Here is a 24,435-nt window from a genome sequence, read left to right as displayed (position 1 = left end):
CGCATTGCAGGAGCTAAAGTAGCTCTCGACTCCTGGGACTGGTGGCGCCCTGCGAAGCTGCACGGCCGGGAGAGAGGAGCAGGAGCCGCTCCTGTGGGTATCGCTGAGCGTTCGCCCCCCGCCCCGCCGCGTCCCCGCCCCAACAACCCAGGGAGAGCGCGCAGCTGGGCCACCACCGCGAGGTGGCGCCGGCGCGCCGAGGACGCGTGGAGGCCGCTTCTGGGCCGCCGCGGCCGCCTCCTCCGAGGGAACAATGCGGCGCCTCCCGGCGTAGCGCTGCGCGGGGCCGAACGCCGGACACCCGAGCGCGGGCAGCCGACCGAACGAGGGGGCAGGCGGGCGGGCGCAGGGCGCCTTCTCCGAGAGCCATGGGCGCGGCGCTGCGCGGGGCCGGAGCTCGGCGCGATCCAGAGGCGCGAGGGACCGGGACGCGGGCCCGGGGCCGCTTCTAGCCGGCACCGAGGGCGCGGAGCCCGGGATGAGGGCGCTCGCCGAGGGGAACCCGTCTGCGCGCCGCAGCGCCGTCCCGCCCAGCGAGCGAGCCCGAGCAGGCAGACGCGCGGCCGGCGGTCTGGGGGCGCGCCGCCTCCCGGCCCCCAAAATGTGAAGCGGGGAGGGAGGAGACGCAGAGACCGCCGGGCCGGGCGCCCTTGCCGCCCTCCGGCAGCCGCGCCGCTCCTCCTCCGCGCGCAGAGGCCGCGCCACCCCACGGGCGGCGGCCCGAGCACTGAGGCCACCGAGTCCCGCGCCCCCTTCACGCTCCGACCGGACTTCGGCCCTCAGCGAGTTGGTGGCCCCGACGCGGCAGGAGCCGCGCCTAAGACTGTGCGTCTGGCCTCGCCCGCGGCTTCTCGCCCTGACAAGTTTGAACAATGATCACAGTCAACCCAGATGGGAAGATAATGGTCAGAAGATGCCTGGTCACTCTGAGACCCTTCCGGTAAAGTTCTCCCCTGGTTGGCGTAGCTGGGGGTCTTTTCCCCCAGGGGATCGCATGGTGGCGGTAGGCGAGGTCGGCCCCTGCGAGGATGCAAGTTCCAGCGGCAAAGGAGGTTTACGCTTCGATCCTTGGTGATGGCCAGTGGGGCTGCGGGAACGCATGGAGTTGGGGCTCCGGGTGCGAGTGGGAGGGTAATATAATTCTGAACCTGTCCCAAGTTGATCAAGGTTGGGAAAGATTCGAGGTGCGGAGGTGAGAATGGGGTCAGAAAGCCCCGAGGTTGTGGCTCAGGGCGCCGGGCAGTGGCCCTAGCCAGCACGCCCTTTCCCTGCTCCTCGGGGTCTTTCCCTACCTCGCGGTGAGTCCCATCTGGTAGCGAAGTTAGTGCGCGGTGTGGGGCGGCTCCCCCTCTGTCCGGCCAGTGGGTCCCGAGGTCGGCCCGCCCACCCCTTCTGCTTAATCCGTCCCCTCCCCCCGCCTCCAGGACACTCCCCTTCTGACAGGGCGCTGGTCTGTCTCTGACCCAAGGGTTCCGGATATTGGAGCAAGGCCACTCCTCAGCTGGGCATTCACCCTCAACCCTGGGTCAACTGGCGGGCAGGTGCAGCGGGAGCGTGCGTGAGTGACAGATGGGAAGATGACAGGAGGCCACACACACCTTAGGTGGCCTGGTCCAGGCGGGGCTGGGGCTGTCCCTGGACTCACCTGGCTCTGCTACTCCCACTCCAAGTCCCCCTTGAGTCCACCAGGGCCAGGGTAGCTCTCCCCTCCCAGGGGTCTGCGGAGTGGAACCGCAGCACAGGCTGGGGAGGGGGCGCTGGGCACTGGGTGTCCAGCAGGGCTGGAGTGTCTCTCTGCTCCCTAGCTGGACTGCAGAAGATGTGGAGGGAGTTCTGGGTCCCTGTGGGGGCAAGACTCAGGACAAGGCCACAGGTGGGGTGCAGGCGCAGGACAGAGACCTTGAGGGCAGGTGCTGGTGGTCAGAGGTGGCCGGGTTTGGTCCGCTGGAGGGACCAGGCTTGATCCCCTCCTTGCTCCTCCCCGACCTCAGTCCCCTTCCACCTCCCTCCCTGGTGCAGATGGGGCTGGAAGTGGGGGAAAGGTGGCCCTTCTGGTTCCTGGGTCCCAGCACGTTAGGCCGGTTGTGAGGGCTGAGAAGGAAGCCCGGGGGCAGCAACTGTCAGGCTGGTCAGGGAGGATGTGGGAGGACCCTAGAGTCTGGGTCTGAGAGTGCAATATTTGGAGGTGTCGGGAACCCCTAGCCTAAGGTGCTCAAAGGAAGCAGGGCCGGAAGTAGTTGTTCCTGGAAAGGCCCTTTACTCCTCCAGAAAACCTCGAAGTCCTTGGCCTGCCCAGGACTCTGAGAGGGTTCTCAGGGTCCCACCTGCTCTCTCACCCCGTGTGAGCCCCCTCCCGGCAGGCAGGCCGTGGGCAGCCCAGTTTCTACTGGACGTTTCCTGGGGCGCAGGGAGGCTGTGCGGGTTCCAGCACCACGGACAGTGCTCACGCCCCTGACCGCTCTGTGCATCCTGTGAATCTCATCTGGAGGCAGGAGTGGGGGTGCGGTTGCACGAGGGTACCTCCAAGTTGTGTAACTTCACCCTAGGCCTCTCGGCTGCCAGAGACCCACAGCCACCAACGGAGTCTTCTTGTCCCCTGGGATTCAGGGGCAGGCCTCTGATTACATCACTCCAATTTATTCATCCCTAAGGGCCGCCTGGGAATGCTGTTCCCATTGGTTTTCCTGGAGCTTTATTCCGTAAGTGCTCCTGCAGTGTCGCTTGAGTGCATTTGTAGATGGATGAAACCATTTTAACTTGAATTTACAAGAAATGGACCCCAGTGCTTTGGGGGACCTTGGACTCCAGGCTTGGGGAATGGCAGAGGGAGACGCAGGTGAAGCCTGTGGGGCTTCAGGGTCTGGGTCAAAGGTGTAGACACCTTCCATGGATGTCTTTGGACCCTGGCAGGCAGCCCAGGTCTCTAGCCCTAAATACAACTCTGTGACTGGGGAGAGGATGGAAGATGAGGGAAGAGGGACCAGGTCGAGGGAAGCTCTTCCTTGCCTCAGGCTAGGAGGACAGATAGTTGATTTCCCCTGGGATCTCCTGTGTATGAAAGCCCCTCTTGGGCTCTTGCCCTGGGATCAGTCTGATTTCATCTGGGGCACTGCAGGGTCTGAGCCCCACCCTCAGACCTAGAGGAATTCAGTGAAGGTCCGCTCTGAGATGAGGGGACATGTCCCTTGTACATCTTGCCCACTGAACTGCTTCTCCCCTCCTCCCTGTCAGAGATGGTCAGCCAGAGTTTTCTCCTTGGGGAAAGATCCGGGTCCTCTCTGTGTGCAGGGCCTGCCCCTGTCTGACTTAATCTCTAACAGCTTTCTTTAAATATGGGCTGGGAATTTTGTTGTGCTTTTTATTTTCTTCTGCAATTATGTGTTTTCTTTAATGGACCAAATTTTAATTAAATACTGCTCTGCCAGTTTCAAATAATGAAGATTAAAATGCATAAAGCAAGTCTTGCATAAAGATACAAACAAGCACCAGATTTGGGGATAGGAAGTGGAGGCTGGGCAACTGGAAGTCTCTGGCTTGACTTGTAGGGCTTGCCGTGGTCAGCCTGGTCGCACACTGGATGGGATTCCTCGCCCTGACCAGGGGCAGGGGATGTCTCCTCTCAGCTCTGACTGTCTTCCTTGAGTCCTCTGATAGATTCAAGGTCCCAGAACATCGGCCATATCTGCCTGCCCCCAAGACTGTGCTGATGACTCAGTTCTCTTTGGGGCCCAGGACTGAGCACCGATGCGGCATGAACCTGGGGCTGGGCTCCAGGGTGGGTTCTGCTGTCCTTCTGGATCACCCCAGTGCCTGGCACCTGGTGGACAATCCCTGATGATGTGTTGAAGGAATGAATGATGTCTCGTTTGGGCCAGCCCTCCCACACTGGTGTGACAGGACACATGTGTATGGCACTCCATGCCCAGGTGTGAGTGTGCCCTGGCCAGTTAACGGTGCACCGCCTGCTACAGAAGTGTGTGTGTGAGTGTGTGTGTGTGTGTGGGGGGTGTCTGGGCACAACAGGGCGGCACGTGGCCCTGCCTTGAGATCTTACTTTTCGGTAGTGATGGGTGCACACGCCACCTTCTGAGAACACAGACGAGGAGCTCTGCAGAGAGCTCGTGACTGATGGTGGTGGCCAGGCCTGTGTACACAGGGGCCCGGGTGATTGATGGGATCCAGGTGGGTCTCAGCTGGACTATTTACTTGCCCCTGCCTGGTGTCAGGCCCCCCTGTTCTGTCTGTCCCAGTGGTTCTCAAACGTCGGCATGCATCAGGGTCACTGGGAGAACCTGTGAGACCAGATCGCCTGTCCTACCCCAGGGTCTGGGGCTTGGGACCCCAAAATGTGCACTTCTGAAAAGTCTCAGGCGATGTTGCTGCTGTAACTGGCCTGGGAATCACACCTGGAAGACAGAACAGGATCTGCCTTAAGGCTAGACCTTTCCAAGGTTTCTACCTAAATGGTGCCTCCTCCTGTCTCACCAGTTTCTTGTAGCCTACTCTCTTTGTCCTCGGGGGTGGCAGCCCTCTGGGCTCTGGAGCTCAGCCCCGCCGCCCTCTCGCCCTTCCCTCAGTCTCTGGCTTGTTCCTTGTTTACTCATTCTTAAAAACATTTATGTGCACTTCCTAGGTGGAGGCTGGGGCGCTGTCGCTGGCCTGCCCTGCTGACTGACCTTCCCTGTTTCTCCCTGCAGGCTTTTTGTCCTGGGCATTGGCTTCTTCACTCTGTGCTTTCTGATGACATCTCTGGGAGGCCAGTTCTCAGCCCGGCGCCTGGGGGACTCGCCCTTCACCATCCGTACAGAAGGTATTTTGGGGTCAGGGAAGTCAAGGATAAGTGCAGGTGCTTGTGAGTTGAAGGCAGGCCCCTTTGAGCCCAGCACCACAGGGGACTGTCTAGAGTCCTGTCCCAGACGTGCTGGCTGCCTTGCAGGGGATGTAAGAGGAGAGGGCCTGCTTGCCCGGTGTGATCTTGCACGATGCTTTGACTCTGGTCCTGCTCATGCCCGTGGATCCTCAGGCCAGGGTGAGGGCCTTCAAACCAGGGTCTCCCATGTGGCTTCTTTGGTTGGGGTGCTGGGGGACTCTGGTATGACACCTGCCTCTTTGAGACATGTGTACTCTGGGCCTTTGGCCCAGGCTGTGGCCACCGTCTCATCTCTGAACTCTTGGGACGTAGGCCTCTCCCAGTCCCTCACGGCTCCTTGCCCACATGATGCACCAAGGCACGGAGTAGAGGTTCAGAGCAGACCTCAGGGACCAGCCAGGCCCACGTTTGCATCTCCATCACCTCCTAGCTGTGGGTCCTTCCCCTTCACCCTACTCACTGGGCTGGTGGTGCTGGAGAACTGTACAGAGTCCTACCCAGTGTGCCACGGGGGTTCTTTAGGTCAAGGGTAGAAAAGGGGAGCATGGGGTGGCGGGAGACTGAGGCCAGTGGGGTTTCCGGGGCGCGTTGGCTGTGTGAGTCCCCCTGCCCCTCCGGGGAAGGCTTTCTGTGAGGTGCCCCCTCTCCGCGCGTGGTGCTCAGCTGCCTGGCTCCCCCGTCCCAGTGATGAGTGTCGGTGCCATCTGTAGCTCACGACTGGATTCATTCCTTCGGTTTAACACGTGCTTCTTTAAACTCACAAAAGCTCTCAGAAGGAATTTCACACCTATTAGTCACTCGGGCTCAGTGTGAGCTAACTGATCCCAGCCGACTCTCCAGAGCCTCGGTGTTCTCCTTGCTTGCCAAGTACCCGTATGAGGGTCCTGAGCAGCATCTGGCAGGCAGAGGGCTCCACGCGTGTGGTGGTGTTAAGTCTGAGAAGCGGGAGCTGCAGAGAAGGACGTTTAGGGAAGGGGGTGCTCCAGTTGGGTGGTCTGCTACAAAGGGCATCAGGACCTGAACTTCCAGAAAGGTCTGGCAGCTGAGAGGCGGAGACAAGGGGCTGGGGGAGGAGGGGTTCGTGGCTGGGTTCTGGTTCTTCTATCCCCCACCCCCCAGGGGTGGGAGTCAAGGTGATTCCACCCGCCGTGGCCCCTGCCCTCATGGCAGGGTGTGCCCAGTGGCCCAGAGCACAGGTGCCTGGTGGGGCCTTACTAGTAGGACAGGGTAGGGGTCTAGCTCAAGCCCTGTCTTGTTCCGTAGATGGGAGGAAACCGCATGCCACCTCTGACACCACTTTCCCAGGGCTGGTTCCCAAAGCACACCCCGCAATGCCCACGTCCTCCCACCACACCCCACCTGCCTCCAGGTACCACTCAGTTACTCCCGTCAGGTGGTTAACTCACTGATTGGGTTAAGGCTCTCCCAGCCTGATCATGTCTCCTCTGAACCTTCCTGCGCTGTCTCACACAGGAGCTTTTGGGGGTCACCTCACACCCAAACCATAACACCCAGGTTGTCTGTTCATCTGGCCATGGTGGGGCCTGGGGCTGTTCCAGTTGGGCCTTGGGAATAGTGCTGCTGGGAACATCCTGGAGCTTGGCTGTGGACACTGGCAGGCCTCCCTGGGGTGCGCCTGCGAGTGTTGTGGCGTTGCTTCTCAGACCAAGTGTGTCCAGGTCTGAGCCTGTCCCCGCGTCCAGTCTCCCTGGGACTCGAGTGCCTGGAATACGGAACTAGATTCTGAGAAGGAGGAATAGACCAGCAGAGAGGCCTCAGAGCTGGGGAGAAAGGACCCTAATTCAGCTTATGTCCCCATTCCCACTGTCCCCCAATTTCTTTGACGTCCTCGCATCCAGCTAATTTGATTAGAGGGACGCATGGGCACAGGCCTGGGAAGCTGTGTTGACTGGGAGTTGAAAGTACCAGTCCTGAAGAGAAACCCCCTCAAACTACATCCCGCCCCGTGCCCGGCAGCCCCAGGGAAACCCCAGCAGATGCCAGAGCCCCACCCTGAGCTGCCGAGGAGGGAGTCAGGTGGGAGGGGTGGCTGGCAGGTGGCTTGGCTGAACCAGGCCTGGAAGGAGCACTAGGAGTGGTGGGCCAGGGTCGGGGTGGTGGGCAATGTCGTCCTATGGGGGCCAGGCAGCCCCCGCATCAGAAGGAAGCCCACCAAGGCCCTGCTGTTTAGGGAAAAAATAAATTCTTGCATTGGTCAATGAGATAGTCTAAGCACAGCGGGGAAGCGATCTCTCCTTGCTTGTCCAGCAGTGAGGGAAGGTGGGCTTCCAGCAGCCACAGCACGGGGGAGGGTCAGGAGGAGGGCTTTTCCCATGGCAGGGAGAGCCCAGCCTTGGTCCCTGGCCAGCAAGGTGGTCCCTGCAGAGGCTCTGCCTTCCCCTCTGGGCCAGTTTGCTTCATGGTGAGGTGCGCTAATTTGGGGATAAAAATGTGACAGACACCTCATTCTGTATTCTGCACACTCAAAGTCTTAGAGACTCAGGAAAGAAGGGCTGAAGTGGAATTGTTGCTGGCGAGGTCTAACTTCATTCCCTCTTGCTGCTGGGGGGCCTGGCTTGGGCCTTGGTGTGGGGGTGCTGATTGGGCAGCTCTGCCTCCCTGCGCCCCTCTCCCTCTTCCCTGCCTCCTTCGAAGGAAGCCTTTGCTTCCCTCCCAAGAGGAAGTCACGTCTGGTGGGAGTTTATGGGGCTCTCTTCTGCCCTGTTTTGTCTTGAAGAGGGAGCAGTCAGCATGTGTCCTCCGTGGCCTGGCCCTGCCAGACCACCCAGGCCCCAGCCAGGGCTTGAACCTGGGACGCTTCCAGCTCTGTGGGTGGCTCTGAGTCTCTTCCCTCAGAAGCTGCATGGATGGGAACCAGGGCCCAGTGGGCTGAGGAAGAGCCTCTTCAGGCTTCCCAGGGCCTGGACTGGGTCTGCCGATGCCCAGGGCTGGGAGCTCCATGGCCCCAGCTGGTTCCGGCAGTGGCATTGAGCAGCCAGCCAAATGTGTCATTTCTCCAGCTGTGCAAACACAGAGTCACAGCTCCCCGCTCGAGTGCCAGGGAGGCCTCTGCTCTCTGGCGAGCTGGGGCCTTGTTCAGGTTCAGGGAACCATCTGTGAAGGGTAGGGGTGGGGATAAGACAGGGAGGAGAGGGGAGAGAGCGTCTGGGGAGGAGGCCAGGCCTCGGCGGTAATAAAAATACCCCTGTCTATAAATGTGAGGCTCCATTTGTATCTCTCAGTGTCCCAGCTTTCCTTATTTATATGGAAATATGGAGGGAGCGCGTTAGTTCTGAGACGGATGGCTGGGGCCTCACAGTAAATACGTTTCAATTCAGCCCATGCCAAGAGCGGGGAAGTGGCTCAGGGGAGGATGTCAGCCTGCTCTGCTGACAGTGGGGGTCCAGTGGTGACATGCCAGGGAGGAGTCACTCAGGCAGGGCCAGCCTGGCTGGCCTGCTTCCCTCCTGAGCACCCATCTCCTGCCTTGTCCTTGAGTATGTCCTGGGCAGAAAACAGGCTTGGAAATGTGTCTCAGAGCTCCTCGGGAGGGTAGGGGGCTGTCTCCCCAGGTCTTGGGGACTGCCTGAGCCCCTCAGCATGTGCAGAAGCTGAGGGGCTGCCCCCGAGCCCCCAGTGCTGGGGGGGATCTTGCGGTCTTGGTCCAGGGTGCTGAGGGGCCTTGAGGAACTGGCCGGGACGGTGAAGCCTGGGCACAGTTATTTACAAGTCTTTGGGGATCTCTCCTTCTTTTGTGTATTTAAAGAATTGGCTCCGTCCTTACAGAAGGGCAGTCCACAACCCCAAACACCTCCAGAGATTCCTGGGGGAGGGGCGGCCTGTATTTCCTGGTCATCTCTCTCTCTGAGTTTTTGCTTCTGCTAAATTATCCATCTCAACGTCCCTCCTCCTGCCTCTTCTGTCTCCCCTGCACTAACCCAGTAGGAAGAGCCCCCGTTTCCCTTAAGACCCTTGCCCAAGGGTCTGAGAGTATAGCCACCTGCATGGGGGCTGCAGGTATCATGGGGTGGGGGCTTCAGACCACTGTCCAGCACAGCAAGCAGATTCAAACTCCTGCATCTCGGCCAGGAAGAGGCCCCCACCCCTGCAGGGGACTCCCCCATCCTTCTTAGCCCTGTGCCTGGTCACTGTGCCGCCTCCTTCCTCCCCTCTCCAGGCCGTGCCAGGAAACTTAGTCTTCCTGCTTGAGTATGCAGAGTCATTTAGCTCTCTGTCTGCTCTGGGCATGTGACTCTGCTTTGGCCCACCCTGGGGTTTAGTAAAACAAAACAGAACTCTCCCTAAGAGGACTCTGCAGCCAGCTTTTTTGGGGACAGTTCTTTCCCATTACCCTGATGTCTAGAGACAGGGGAAGATGCAGGGGGTGCTAGAACCTCACAGCTCAGTGACTCCATCCCCCTCATTTTACATGAGGGGAAGCGAAGGCCAAGAGGAGGACAGTGTCCTGTCCCTGCCTGGTCAGTGCAGAGCAGGTCTGGAGTTGGGCTTGCTGACTCTCACTCAGGCCTGTCCCAGGCCACCTTGCTGCTACCCCAGCCTCTGCTGTGCTGCCAGCTCTTGGATCCCCACAGCTCTAGGACAGATCTTGCAGTTATGGACCCTGAGCTATTTTTCAACATGGAAATGGGGCTGGGAGCTTGGGTGGGGTGTGAGGTCCCAGTAGGGGTGCAGGAAGTGAGGAGGACCAGAGGGGGCTTGGGCTGGGCTGGGAGAGGGATCAGCATAGAGGCAGGTTGGGGCAGGCCCAAGGCACTGCAGGGACACAGCACTACCCTGGAAGCCCAGTTGTGGGCTCTACACCTCTGGGGTGCCCTGTGTGGCCCAAGTACTCTGGCCTGGGTGTGCTGCTTCTGGCGTGTTCCAGCTATGATCTTGCTTGCCTCTCCTCATCCCTCCTTTGGGGGAGAGCAGCCACAGCCCAGGCTGTGAGCCATGTCCCCTCACAGTACCGGGGGAGGCCAGGCAGGCCTTGCCCTGCACAGCTCCACGGTGCCCATCAGGCAGGTATACCTGGAGCTCTGCAGGACCGTGGTTAGGTCTTCGTGTGTTTGAGCTGAATTGATGGTCACCTGCCTGTTCTGTCCCTCTGGGCTGAAGGTACTGGGTGAAAGCCAGGTGCTGAGTTAGGTGGAAGCTGAGGCAGGGGGCCCCCGAGAGCAGAGCGATTTGAGAATGACTGGTGGTCACCTCTGTGAGCTAGAGTGGGAGCTGTCAGTGTCTTGTGTGATCGGTTAACTGATTGATTAGCTGAGGGAGTGGGTGGGCGGGGAGGGGCAGAGTTGTGGGAGAGACCCCAAGTTTGCTTTATGCAAGGCTATCGTGAAAATTTCCCAGCCCAATTGATTCTTTAAGAAACTCCCATCGGTTTTCCAATCGGAGAGGCGAGATGGAGGCCCTGGGCTGCTTCCTCTGCCAGGAGAGGTTGGGCTGAAGATAGGGCCTGGTGTTCTTGCTTTGAGTTGGGGACACGGAGGCCAAGGGTGGTATGATGACTTCACCTTGCAGGGTTTGGTGGCAGTGGCAGACCAGAGCGACCGGGGAGCCTGCTGGGGTGTCCGGCTCTTTCTCTCCTGAGAAAGAGCTGCCGCTCCCCCCACGCGGCCCTTGCGATTCCAGCGCGCGTGGGCTGGACTTCCAGCTGCCGGCACCTGGGTTCCCTTGCCTGGGAGCTTCCTTTGGCCACGCAGTGGCAGGCAGAAGGTGCTGTCTGGAAACAGGACTGTCCCTGAGCAGCCCTCACCCAGAACTGGCGGGGGATGGTGTGTGAGTGCCCCTGCTCCCTCAGCCCCAGGCGGGGACGCTGCACTGCACCTGAGGAAGGAGGGGAAACACGGACCCCTCCCCTGCGGTGCCTCTGTTTCCCCGCAGGGCTGGGCTGTGGCTTCAGGGTGGCCGCAGGCAGGAGGCTCCCCTGTCTCTCCTACTGGGTTCTCCTTCGCCTCCTGAATAAGCTCCTCATCCCTAGCCCCGTCTCAGGGCCTGCTTTTGGAACCCCACACCACACTGTGCCCCACCCCTGGCCCTGCAGCCTGGAGCGAGGGAGGGCTCCTGTCCCCTGGGACTTGGCTCACTGGCTGTGAGTGATTTAGAGCCCAGCCCCAGTGGTTTGGAGCGGGTCAGCACCTGTGGGCTGTGGGAAGGGCTGCCTAAAACCTCCAGCAGGTGTCCTGGAAGGCGAGGACTCTGCAGCACCAGGGACCGGGATGATCGGGAAGGAGCCCCGGAGGGTCTCAGGCTGTGAGGGGATCGGGGCAAAGCCCCTCATTTCCTTCACTCCATTGTCTGCAAGGTCTCTCGTGCCCAGATGGGGGGCAGAGGTGGGCAGTCGCCCTCGTCAGGTGGTCTCTGGGAATCCAACAGGAGATCCAGGTCAAGTTCATTATGATTTTCAGCAGAGAGGGTCCTGGGGAGCTGGATGGGGCAGGGGCAGTTCAGGGCTCAGAACCTGGGCAGAAGCGGAGGCAGGGGACCAGCAGCTCTGGGGCCCCTAGAACACAGGCTTCCTCTCCTGTGCCTCAGAGTCACACGGGGGACCAAGCGCAGGCTCCAGGGCCTGTGCCCTGAACTTCAAGTGAGCAGACCTAGGCTCAGGCCCGGAATCTGAATCCTAACAGCCTGGCCACTGTTAAAGCAGTTCAGGTGCCAGTGGACAGTGGCCCACTCTTCTAGATGCCGGGGTCTGGACCGTGGTGTTAGGGGACAGGGGCTCCTGTCCCGCCGGGAACCTTCCCTGGCCTCTTACAGCCCTGAGGATTGCTGGGGCCCAGGGCACCTCAGAGATTTCAGTTAAAGCTCTACTTTACAGTTGACAAAACGGAGGCCCAGAGAGGTGATAGAAATGTCCCAGGGCCACACAGCTGGAGGGAGCAGGGTCCTGTGGTTTCCTCCACAGGCGGCTCAGCGAGGGGCTTCCTGTCCTGATTGGTGAGGGGCAGATGGGGCATGCTTACTCTCTGACCCCTCCTCTGCAGTGGCCAAGGAAGGTGGGAGGGGGCTGGGGTCTGAGCTGCCCGTCTCAGACACCAGGTGGCATGGGGTGGCCTCCAGGCTGCTGGGCGCCCCTGACTGCCTGCCTCTGCCCACAGTGCTGGGCGGCCCCGAGTCCCGTGGTGTCCTCCGCAAGATGAGCGACCTGCTGGAGCTGATGGTGAAGCGCATGGACACGCTGACCCGGCTGGAGAACAGCAGCGGGCTGCACCCAGAGGCCCGCGAGGCACACGCGGCTGTGGACAGGTGAGGGGAGGCAGGGAGGTGCAGGGCGGAGGCCCAGCCGCAGGTCACCCCCAGGGCCCCACAGGGCCTGCCAGTTTCCCCTTTTTGTCAATCTGGAGAAAACAAAGAATGCAAAGCAGCACCCGCCCCGCAAACCAGATCACGGGCTCCCAGACCAAGTGAAGGACAAAATACCACAGGTGAAAACGGAAGGCCCTCCAGCCGCCCCCTGGCGCCAGGCGCTCCCCATGCTGGGGCTGTGCCTCCGAGGCAGGACCTGTGGGCGCCGGGTGAGGTCTGACCAGTCTTGCCTGCCCGGCATCTGGCAACCCCCGGCTGCCTGGTCCCTTGTCTGTTTTTTTCTCTTCACTCCACGTGTCTGTCGGTTTTGAACTCAGTCCACACCCGTCATGTGCGCAGGCTGATGGACTCCAGGCCCCTTTTGCCGAGTAGGATTTCCAGCCTCATTTATTCTACATCTTCCCTGAGGCCAGGAGGTCTGAGAGCCCCAAGAATTTGCCCACTTTCCCATCCCTGAGAACCCCCGTGGTGCGAAATCCAAAGGGTGCGTCTGGGTGTGGATGGCCGGGGTGGCCGCCAAGGCCACGGCTCCAGGCGTTCCGGGGTGGGTTTGGGCAACCCGGAGGAGGTGCTGGGTGGAGCCCAGCTGGCCTGGAGGGACCCGCCTGGCAGGCTGGGACACAGTGCGCCTCTTTGGGGCTGTTGCCCCTGGTCTGCCTGCGCTAGGCTGCTGGCCCAGGGCCCGCCCCTGGCCGACCGAGCACCCTGGACAGCCTGCTGACACCACAGCCTCATCACAGGTGACAGTTGCTGAAAGCGTGAGCTCCTGGCTCCCTCGTGCCTGTCACCTCCACCACCATGTCGATCTTGCACCCACCTGATGGGGTAGTTCTGCCTCGACAGAGGAGGAAGGCACAGAGAGGCTGAGAAACCCAGCCTGAGTGCACAGCCTTCAGGGGCCAGGCCTGGCTCTGGGGTGCCTGGCGGGCCTCTCATTTGCTGTGGGGTCAGCGCGGTTTGGGTTTTATCCCTTCATGAGACTTTCTGCATTGGTTAGTTCACAAATCGGAAACAAAACCCTCTGCTGGAGTGTGTGCCTAGGAGCAGGGATGATGTGACACCCCCATGACCAGCCAGGCGCAGTGTCCAGCTCCCAGGGGCTTCACCTACAGGAGCTGGGCCTCCTGGGCACTGTGTGCTGGGCGCTGGGTCCTGGGGGAGAGGCTGGTTCACCCTCCCCAGAACTAGCATCTAACAGAGCAGACGCGCTGTGTGTGGGGGCTACCAAGAGCCAGGAGAGGCCCATCCTCACTCCTGTGGGGCAGGCGGGCACTCACCAAGAAAATGAAATAAACGAGATCATTTTGGATGCCCAGCTGTGCGCCAAAGCGCTGGAGAGTGAATGGTGGGAAAGTGGCTACTCCAACAGGGTGGTCTGGGCAGGCCCTTTGCATCTGTGATAGTTGAGCTTGATCTTGAATGAGGGGGAGGAGAGAGCACGCAAATGCAGAGGCCCTGGGGTAGCAGCGCGCTTGGCAGGTTGGAGGGAAGAGGCACTGAGAAGGCCGAGATGGCAGAACTTGGTGAGGGACGGGATGGCGGCAGAACCGGATCATTCTGTAAGACACTATGCTAAGAGATGTGGGAAGCCGATGGGTTTGTTTTTAAAAACATCACATTAATGTTGTTTGAAAAATGGATCACTGGGTGGCAAGAGGGGAAGCAGAGGGGCCGGTGGGCACGATGGGGAGGGGGCTGCCGTGTGCAGGTGGATCTTGCTGGCTGCCCTCCCTGCCCTACAGCTCTATCCTTTGCCCTGATCCAGCCCTTGGCCCTCATCCTTCCCACTTTCCTGCCTTCCTCTGTCCCCCTGCGCTCTGGGCCATGGCCTCTGGCCACAGGTCTGTTTGCCAGGCCCCGGAAGAGCCCCCGTTGGCCCTGCTGTGCACCCTGCGGGCATCAGAGCTGAGGGTCCTGCTCTTGGGCTAGAGGTCCTGCTTCTGGCCCAGGCGCTGTCTCCCTGGTTTCTTCCAGGCCTGGCCAGTCCCTCCCCCCTGCCCTCCATCTCCTCCAGGGGAGGGAGGGAACTCGAGGAGCACGCACCAGCTCCCTGCTCTGTCCCCGCTCTGTCCCTGCAAATAGCAGCAATCCATCATGACCAGCCGAGCCCATCCAAGCCCACAGCCGAGCCACGAATCCACGGACACTCTTGCTTCAGGACTGGGGATAGAACTGGGGGGTGAGCCAGGGCCAGCGGGGGCTGCGACTCCTGTTCCCTGCCACTCTCCCACTCCTCCCCACCCCAGGTCAGCCCCAGGTCAACCCCAGGTGGAGTCCTGCTTCCACCCAGCTCCCACCTGCACGGAATTCCCCACCTTGGGATTATCCTTCTGTCCTCCTCCTGCCCTTCTGGAAGCTTCTGGGGCTGTGGCCTTCCACCTGTGGCTGGCGTGTCCTTGGGGAAGGCAGATTTGCTCCTGCAGCCTAGGAAGACATAATTAGAGAGGCAGATTCGCCGCAAATAGCATCATATTATGTTTCTGAAGCCAAACAGTAATGATCTTCAAATTTTCCACAAGGCTTGCGTCCGTGGCGACCCCCCGCCGTGGAGGCCGCTGCGTTGGAGTTCATCGGTGCTTGATGAATGTGTCCTGTGTGCGGGGTCCAGGCAGGGGACTGGAGGCCTGAGGGGACCCAGGGGAGATGGAATTGGAGCTGGGTCTCCAGAGTCCTGACCCACTTGGGAGAGGGAACAGGCCGGAGGGTGATCACCAACGGGTCTGTTTAAGGAGGCGCCCTGCCTCCTGTGCCTGGCCGGCCCTGGGGCCCTGGCCCAGAGAACCCCCGAGTCAGTCCTGGCCGCTCACCTGGGCCTCGGGCTCCTCAGGTGTGGCAGAGGCCGACAGGAGGAGAACCACCTGGCGGGCGCCTGGCTCTCAGGGGACGGCGCCTCCTGTGTGCTGGGGACGCTCCAGCCACCAAGTTCCCATGGGAGAGGGGGTTGGGTGGGGACAGTTGGCCAGGTAGACAGGGAAGGAGCACATCCTCCTGTCCTTCTAGGCTGCCTGGTCCTTCTGTGGCTTGAGGGCCTGCTGAGTGGGGGACGGGGTGGCAGTGACCACCCCACAGGCTGTGGATGCCTCGGTTTTTGTCTCAAGCCTGGGCCATGGCCCTGGATGCCTGTCTCAAATGTCCACCTGCTCCTTCACCTGGAGGTCCTGGGACTCGAATGCTGCCCCTCCTGGATGCACCCAAGGCCGCCTCCCACTCCTCCCAGCTCAGCGTGCAGCTCCCTCGTGCCCACGGCCCGGCCCCCAGCTGTGCGGTCATCCCTCTCGGACACCTGCAGCCAGTCCATCAGACTAGCCCAGAACGCCACCTCTCCTCCCTGCCCTGCCCAGCTACTCCCACCTGGGCAGCTAGCGAGATCTTTTCAAAAGGTCACAGCCAGGCAAGTTGGGGCCAGCAGGACTCCAGCTCTTTCCTGAGTGACAGGAGGAGCCGCAGGAGCAGTGGCCAGAGGAGGGAGGGACTGGCCCATGCCTGGCCTCATGTCTCTGGCTCTTCCCTGCTCCTCCTGGGGCATGGTGGCCTCCTGCCGGCCACATGATGGCCTTTGCCCTGGCCCCTGTGTGTGGAGCGCTCTTTCTCGGGGTCTCCTCCTCCCAGTTCTTGGTCAAATAGCATCCAGCAAGGCCTTCCCTGGCCAGGTCCTGTCTATAGTGCGCCCGCTCCCTCGGGCCCCGCTCCTCTTCCCTATCACCGTCTTGCACACTGGTGTGTCTTCACTCGTGTGTCATCTGTCCCCTCGCTGGAACGCATGCTGCTCAAGGACGGGGGCTTTGCATCCCTTCTGTTTTCCCAGCAGCGGGGACACCGAGTGCTCAGTCAGTACTTGCTGAAGGAAGACGTGGGAGAAGGCGATCTAGAGGGCAGCACGTTCCCGGCCAGTGCCACCCTGGCCAGCTGGGCCTCAGTTCCCATTCTGTGCCCCGGGAAGGGGGGGTGGGCCGGCTGGTGACGGCGCTACTGCCCCACGCAGCTCCCCAGGGGAGGCTGGGCCGCGGTGAGGCAGTGAAGCGCCCCCGCCTGGTCCTGGGACCCGCCTTGGGAGGTGGTGTCGTGGACGTCTTGGTCACTGTGCCTGAGTGGCAGTGGAGATGCCCGTGGTGGCGGAGAGCTGGGACTTGGCGGTGAAGATGGAGGAGAGAGCGTTGGTCACGTGGACGGGGCTGGAGCCCACGTGTGCGGAGTTCAGTGGGAACAACCGGCAGAAAAGGCGGCAGAGGGACACCCGTCCAATTCTGGTCTTTGGGAAAAGATGAGGGTTTCTTTCTAAATTGAAAAAAAAAATTATTTAAAAATGCAAATTCCTGACCCTGTCTGTGGGGCAGCCTTGTGGGGAGCCCGGGGTGGACAGGGCTGCATGGCCGGAGTGACCAGCCCCCTGGAGGTGTGTCCCCGTGTGAGGGCAGAGGACACTTCCCCTGTCAAGGCAGCTTTGGACTCAGTTTTAAGATGGTCTCGTTTCTCTCAACCCTGTGCTGGTCCCAGCTTCTAGGTTCGCACTGGCCAGCAAGGGGGACATCAGGAGCCTGTCAGGCTGCAGGGCTGGAGCCAGGCCAATGGGAAGCGGATAGGACAGGGTGGCTAACTGCAGCATGGCCCTCAGGGTGGCGGGGACCCGGGGTCTCCAGCCACGTGGGGCCTGGAGAGGGAGGGAGCTTCGAGGCTGTACGAGGAGTCAGGAAGGGAGCCTGGGGTCCAAGGTCCTGGCAGGGTGGGCACTGGAGGCAGGATAGGCAGGAACCCGGCGCTCCACTCTTGACCCCTCTGGGCTGGCAGGTCTGCACCGCCTCCCGTCCTGCTGTGGAGAAGGCGCAGAGATGAACTGGGCAGTGGCCGAGAAGCACCTCAGAAGTAAAAGTCCAGGCGCCACTGCCCTGTGGCCATTCCAGACTACGCGGGTGTCCTCGTTAAGTGGCGCCGGGCCGAGAGATGGACCCAGTGGTCCGGGCAGAAGGTCAGGGCCTGGGGTGGGATGCAGATGGAGGTGGACGGTGGGTTCAGGAGCTGGACACCCTGGCTCTGCTGCGCTGGCAGGTCACCCATCCCCTTCCCAAGCGAAGGCGCCACACACAGCCCAGCTCCGTCTCCGTCCCTGGTTTTAGCTTGTTTGTTAGTTTGTTGGTACCAAGGGTTGAACCCAGGGGTGTGTAACCCCTGAGCCATGTCCCCAGCCCCCCCTTTTTTTTGAGTTAAAAATTTTTTTAAATGTGGAGACAGGGTCTTGTTAGAGCCTTCCTCAGTTGCTGAGGCCAGACTCTAACTTGGGATCTTCCTGCCTCAGCCTCCTAAGTTGCTGGGATTATAGGTGTGCACCCCCATGTCCAGCTGTCCCTATTCATTGTGCGTGTGTGCGTGCACGCGTGTGCACATGTGCATGCTGATGTATTTATTCTGGGGCAGGAGCAAGGAGCCTGCTCTCACTGGGAAGGAGCTGGCAGGCCCCTGCCTTCCGTCCAAAGCCCTGGCTGCTCCTGGTACATCCCTGGGGCTCTGGGTGGGCCTGGGGGGCTGAGGCAGTGGGGTGCGGCAGGGACAGTGCCGAAGGCTGACTCCAGTCGGGGTGCCCCGCCTCCTGTGTGGTGTGTGAGACAGAGAACAAACACGCCCATCTCCTGCCCCGCGCGCTGTTTTCGGCTGTGTGTGTCTGTGGGCACCTTGTATATGTGGGTCTTTGTGTCCTAGGAGGAAAGTGATCCGTTTCATAATAAAATAACTTGCAGCCAGCTCGCCAGCCAGCTGCGGGGAGATCAATACCCCCGTTAATTGAATGCAACCCCCATAAATTACGAAAGGAGCGAGAAATCAACCCTCCCTTGGAAGCGTCCTGGATTGCTCCTGGGGCGAAGAGTCTGGCCTGCAATCGGTGACCACCTCGTGGGGCTGGGCGGAGGGGCCAGCTGAAGTGGGCCTGGTGGGGGCTGGCCTGAGGGAGTTGAGGACCAGAGCTGGTGGCCTGAGAAGGTAGTGGCCACGCTGTCACCTGCAGCAGCTGGGAGATGGGGAGCAGAGCGTTGGGGCTCTCAGGTGGCTGCCTCTTCGGGTGCCTGGGCAGCGCCCAGCGGCCGGCTGTACCAGGGTCACCTCAGGGAGTGGAGCAGCGGTCACCAGAGGCCTGGCTTGGCCTTCTTTTACTTCCTGAGGTCCATCGTCTTGGTGGAATGCCTGGTGCTTAGTGGGTGTGCAGAAAATACGAACACGCCCAGGTCCTACCGTCCAGGTGCCCGCCTCGGGAAGGGACAGGGGCTCGCCCAGGGCACCAGCGTCTGAGTCCTTGCCTGTCCCCAGCTCGCTGAGTGACCTTGGGAAAGCCCCAGTGTCGGCTCTGGGCTGGCTCTCAGTTCTGAGCTATAAAGTAAGGGTCGGCTGGCAGGGCTCCGAGCTCCCATCCTGGGTCTTGGGGCCCTGGGCAGGTTCCTGAGGACACAGTGCCACAGGAGGGCACTATGGTGACTGATGGCATGGAGGGAAGGCTGCACCTGGTAGGGCAGGTGGACCTCCAGGGAGGCCCCCTCAGCCTCGGGAGCCGCTGTGCCTCTTCCGTGTCCCCACCCAGGGCTGGCGGCTCTGCTGCTGTCAGGCACCTTTGCTGGGGGAGAGGATCAGGGGTCTCTCCCAGCCAGGGCTGCACACAGGGCAGATGTGGGCCCCAGGGGCGCATTCTGGATTCTAGTGGACTTCCCCATGAACCTGGCTGAAGTAACAAAAATCCCAACCAACGATGATGCTATCTGAGCCTGGGACGGCCACCCTCCCTGGGTACTGCCCGCCCTGGTCCAGCACCAGTGAGGAAGAGCACGTCCGGGGCTTCCTTTTAGAGAGACCTGGTCTCCGAGCGAGAGGGGACTCAGCCCGGCCTGCGCTTGCGTCTCTCGGACTGCCCTGTGGTGCTGAGAGCTGGGTCTCCCTGGGGCTGAGCCGTCGCCCACCCTGAACTAGCAAGCAAGGCCTCCCTGCCCCCACCGCTGGCCCAGGGCGCTGCCCGTCCAGGGCCAGCTGGGTTAGCCGCCCCTCTCTTAAAGGGAAAGAAATGAAAATGTACCACAAGTAGTGGAACCACAGGTCAACTCTGGGACATCTGCACCAGTCGGAGGAAGGCTGGGGTGCATCAGCAGTGGGGACGAGGCCGGGGGCACCGTCCCCACATCCTTCAGCCAGGGCAGACAGATTTTAGGTTTGCACCCTGGAAACAGCCCTGCAGGAATAGGGTGGTTGTTGCCAAGGAAACACCTTCTGCTAGGACAGTTTTGGCCTTTGTCACCATCAGGAGGATGGTCCCTCCCCAGGGTGGCGCTCTTGCTCTGTCATGGTCCTGGTCCTGATGTCCGGTCCCCATGCCCACTAGCGCGTTCACCCTTCCTGGGTGAGATGCTGCTTCCCTGCCTGTCTGTCCCCAAGCCCACGTCCTGGCCCTCCTGCCATCATGTGAGGGACAGGAAGTGACTTCCTCATATTCACCTTGTGGCTCTGGCTGTCTCCCTTCCCGAGGACCAAGGACTGGAGGCCCCTTGTTTCTGCTGACAGGTGTCACATGGAGTCCAGGCCTTGAGGAAGGCCGCTGTGGCAGGCACTGAAGGTGACGACCCGCACGAGGGTCCAGCGCCCGGCGCGCGGCTGCTGTATCGGCCTGGTCGTGGGTGGGCGCCGCTCTCTCCCATCAGTCGGGGGAAGCCCTGCCGCTGGCCGCAGGCTCCCGCTGTCCTCCGCACACAAGCCTGCAGGTGTGTGCTGCGGGGCCGCGTCAGTGCTGCAGAGCCCGTGACTCCAGTGGCAGAAGCTCATTGCCCTGCCACCTGCGCCAGGCTCTGAGGTAGAGGCCCCGCCGACCCTGCGTCCTCTGAAATCGCCGTGGCCTCGGCTGCAGCCCTGCCTGCCCCCGCTCGCTCCTGCAGAGGCAGTAGACCCCCTTCTTCCTGTGGCGCCCTCCCTGTGTGCCCGTCTCTGCCCAGTTTCCCTCGTAGGGACGCCGGTCACATGGGATTAGGGACAGCCCCTCCAGGAGGACCTCGAATTCCACCTATGCGATCCTCTTTCCAAGCCAAGTCACATTCTGAGGTTCTGGAGGTGCAGACAGCAGCCTACGAATTTTGAGGGGGTTGCAATTCAACCTGCAGCAAAAGTCGTGTTTTTTGACTATATTGGTTTAAAGCCGAATATATTTGCATTACATATTAAAACATTTTCTTTGATCTGCAAGGTTCTCCCCTCCCTGATTTTAAAAGAATTTCAAACATTTTCATGGGCTCTGTGATCTCGGCACTGTGCCTCCTGGCCACTCTGGAGCCATCAGCCTGGTGTCCCTGCCGGCTGGTGCCCTGGAGGCACGTGGTCTGGGCCCCCCAGGGTCAGCGCTGGACGGCTCTCCCCTGTGCATCCCCTGCCTGCCTTTCCATCTCGGCTACCCAGGTCATAGATGTGCTGTGTTCTGAGACCCTGAGACTTCTCCTTTTATTGTTGTTTGTAGAAAAGTTTCTCAGGGCAGGCAGCCTAACTTATTATTTGAAAATAGAAAGTGCTGTGCTTGCCGGATATTGTGGACACGCCTGTAATTCCAGTGGCTCTGGAGGCTGAGGCAGGAGGATCACAAGTTCAAGGCCAGCCTCAGCAACTTAGAGAGTCCCTAGGCAACTTAACAAGATACCGTCTCAAAATAAAAAGTTAAAAAGCTCAGTAGTTAAGTACCCCTGAGGCTCAATCCCTGGTGCAAAAAAAAAAAAAAAAACTAAGTCCATTATAATGATAGGCACACCAAGTGATTCCATTTTGAACAAGCTGGACTTGTTAAACCAGACAGACACCATCTGTATTATTTAAAGCCTGTCTTACCGATATGTTTTATGGCAAAAAATGCTTATTATAGGAAATTTGCTGAATCCCCCTAAAAGTTAAGTGCTCTTCTCTGTGGTGGGGTCTTTGATACGTCCTCTTGGGAATGAGGTGACTGCTGTAAATAAGAAGCAAAAGCGTATCAAGCATTTATTGAGCACCTCCTAAATGCTGAGGTCCTGATGTTCAGCCTCATCCGTTTCTCCCTGGCCCTTGCTCTTTCCCATGGATCTATCCATAATGCAGAGGGTCGCTGACCGGGGCTTGAAACTCAAGGGCAGCCTTTGATTTCTCTGTGTCCCGCGAGAGCTGCAGAATGAAGCCTGGACTTTAGCAAGAGGGCACCGGTGGGGAGGAGACCTGGTCTCCCTTTGTGATGGTTTGAAAACCGCTGTCCCTCGGTTCTGCAGATGGCATTTGTGTTAGTGGCCTAAGGTGGCTGTCCAGAGGGACCACGAGGCGGGCCGTTCAACACAACAGCTCACCCTCTCACAGTTCTGGGGTCTGCCCGTCTGAATTTGAGGTGCTCCTCCGTGGCTTGAGGGAGGGTCCCCCCTTGCCCTGTGTGGCCGTGGATGGTCACTGGTAGCCCTGGTGCTTCCTGGCTTGTGGCTGAAGCTTTGTGGTCTCTGGCTGCATCATGGCCTGACTCCTGCCTGTGTCTTCACGTGGGCACTGAATTGAGGGCCACCTAGTCCAGCAGGGCCTCATCTTACCCAATCATGTCTGCAGAAACCGTTTCCAAACTAGGCCCCATTCTGAAGTTCCAGGTGAGCATGCATCTGGGGATCCTGGTCAGCCTACAGTGTGGAGCGGCTGGGCACGTGGCCCACGCTGGGCAAGACCAGGCTGCACACTGTAATAAAGCTGCGTCCTGTCCTTGGGGACTCAGGGCTCCTTGAGGGTCACACCCACAACTACGTCCTGGAGCGTAAGGAGAGACCCGACGCCTGCAGCCGGTGGAGAGGGGCTCGGGGCAGAGGTGGCTTCAGGAAGGTGGGGTCTGTTCCGCACAGCCCGCGACCTGGCAGGAGCCCCACATGGGCTATTGGTGCACTGGGGTCTCTGGGCAGAAGTCAGGGTGGCCATCTGGTCCTTCCCCACCCCCCTGAACACTTCCTGTCCTGATGGAAGTGCTTGGTTGCCCTCGCTGGTCAGCACCCCTGACCTGCAGCCGAGATGGCTTCCTGGTCACCTGCACTGAGGCCACCTCCCTTCATCTCCATATTCATCCTGCTTGGAGGAATGTCTTCCTGTCCCCCTGGTCAGCAGGAGCAAAGTCCCACAGACTATTTGGAGTTCATTTCAGAACCCCATGGGCACCAAGTCAGCGTGCTCCTGCTCGGGTGACTGTGCAGCCTCAGCAGGGGGTGGCACCCCCAAAGGGTGAACACTGGCTCTACAGGGGCGAAGGGGTCCTGGGCAGCTCAGGGCGATAGTACAAACATGTGCCGGCTAATGTCGCAGGTGATGATGAAAAAAGTGTAAGCCACCCCGTCTAGCCCAAATCCCCTTGCCAAAACTTCAGCTACAGTAGTGATAGTCACATCACTAACACGCCTGCTGACTTCACGCCGATGCTGCCCTTCTGTGTGCTTTACGCCAATTTCCTCAATCCGTCTTCACAATGACCCTGTGAGGTGGCCACCAGTATCGTCTCCATTTTTTATTAAAAAAGTGCTGAGCACAGAGAGGCTAAGTGACTGGCTTAGGGTCACACAGCTCCCAAGAGGCTGAACTTCATCTCATCTCCCTGTGTGTTATGAACTGAGGACCAGCTGACTGCTCTTCCCGACAGCCTCCATTGATGATTTGGAGATCAGCGAGAAGTAGTCCCTCTTCCTGCTGCCTCTGGACTTTTTGCACATGGGAAACACCTGTCTCTCAAATCTCTTCTCATTCTTATCTGTGATCTTCTAGATGGCTCTTGGGGTTGGACTCTGCCTCCCACAAGATATGCAGAAGTCCCAATACTGCAAATGCGACTGTTTGCTGTTTGGGTCTGTGCAGATTTCTTAAAATGAAGATGGGGTCCTACTGGGTTGGGGGGGTCCTAGTTCAATTCCTGGATCATAAGAAGAGGAAAGTTGGTCAGAGATGGGGTGATGTAGCCAGAACCAAGGGCTGTCAAGGATTGCTAGGAGCCACGAGGAGCTGGAGAGAGGCAGGAAGGTTCTCCTGTGGCCCTAGAAGCAGCAGCGGCCAGTGCTTTGCCTTCCGAGGTCCAGCCTCCAGTACTGCCTTGTGCCAGGTTGTTCTGAGCCACTCCGTTGGTGGAACCTTGTTACAGCGGCCGTAGGAAACTAATGCAAAAGGCCGTAGGAAACTAATTCATTTTTTATGAATGCAATACCTTTACTTTATTTATTTTTATTTTATGCGGTACTGAGGATCGAACCCAGGGCCTCAGGTGCCAGGCAGGCTCCGCCACTGACCCACAAAGTGGCCCCGAAGTGGTGCCCTTTTCCACTGGGGATTTTTGTTTGTCACCGAAGCTGGCATTGGGGCACCAAGCCAAAGTGGGAGGGGGGCTGGATTGTGTGTGTGTGTGTGTGTGCATGAGCGTCCGTGGGGCACCTTCCCCGTCCTGCCCCCGCCTGTCCTCCCTGCCTCCCCCTCAGCCTTGCCCCCACCAGCCCCCTCTCTCCCTGGTGCCGCTGCCCCTTCTTTTCTTATGGAAGGTGGAGGTGACGGGGAAGGTGACCCAAGAGGGCAGCTGGCCACCGAGGGTTCCTGCCATGCCTCCTCTGGTGGACAGGTCACTCCGCTCAGAAGAGAACGCAGAAGGAGGCTTTGCAGACCCAATCAGGGACCAGGTCGGAAAAATCCTCCACGTGGCTCCCGTTAGGTGTGGCCAGGAAGACCCAGGACCTTGGCTAGCGACAAATGAGCTTAAACTGCAGGTGTGACCTGGCAGAGCCTGAGGGAGATGTGAGACTCCAGGTGTGGACCTGAGGTGTGGAGGGAGAGCTTCCTGGAGAACAGCCCAGGGCTCTCCTTGCGAGAAGATAAGGTCTGGGCGGGAGGGTGCGCGATGAGATAAGTCCTGCGCTAATGTCTCCTCATGCTCCCAGGGCTGAGCGGCGGTCAAGATAAGAAAGTAAATTCTCTGAAAATAAAAGCAACACCAGCATAGAGGTGAGGCGGAGGGCGCGGTGTCTGCGGCAGTCAACTGCGTTAAGTCCCGGGATTCATTCTCGGAAGCCAGGGGTGATTTACTGGAGTCCCAGCAGTCCGCAAGCCCCTGGGCTGCTGCAGGTGGAATCTATTTTGGAGCAAAGTAGGAAAGGGACAAACAGACTCGGGACAGCCAGCTGGGCCTGCGCCACCTGGGGCGTGCTGGACACTCCTGCTCGGGCTCTTGGCGGGGACTCCGCTGCCGCTTCAGGCCCAGGCTGGCCCTTGGAGCACATGCAGAC

General features: G+C 59.9%; 1 protein-coding gene across 1 annotated transcript in view; it reads left to right on the top strand.

Annotated features, from left to right (window-relative positions):
* The first annotated feature begins 249 nt into the window (after positions 1-249).
* MGAT5B (alpha-1,6-mannosylglycoprotein 6-beta-N-acetylglucosaminyltransferase B) overlaps positions 250-24,435 on the top strand; it is a 60,268-nt gene continuing 36,082 nt past the window's right edge. Inside the window, exons 1-3 of the mRNA XM_079132694.1 lie at positions 250-940; positions 4,698-4,810; positions 11,977-12,124. Coding sequence (XP_078988820.1) covers positions 873-940; positions 4,698-4,810; positions 11,977-12,124 — 329 coding nt within the window. The 5' untranslated portion in view covers positions 250-872. The remainder of the gene's footprint in view (positions 941-4,697; positions 4,811-11,976; positions 12,125-24,435) is intronic.

This window comes from Sciurus vulgaris (genome assembly GCF_902686455.1).
Source record: "Sciurus vulgaris genome assembly, chromosome: 3".
Lineage (NCBI taxonomy): Eukaryota > Metazoa > Chordata > Mammalia > Rodentia > Sciuridae > Sciurus > Sciurus vulgaris.
The sequence above is the reverse complement of the archived record's forward strand: the minus strand, read 5'-3'. Positions and strand labels throughout refer to the sequence as shown.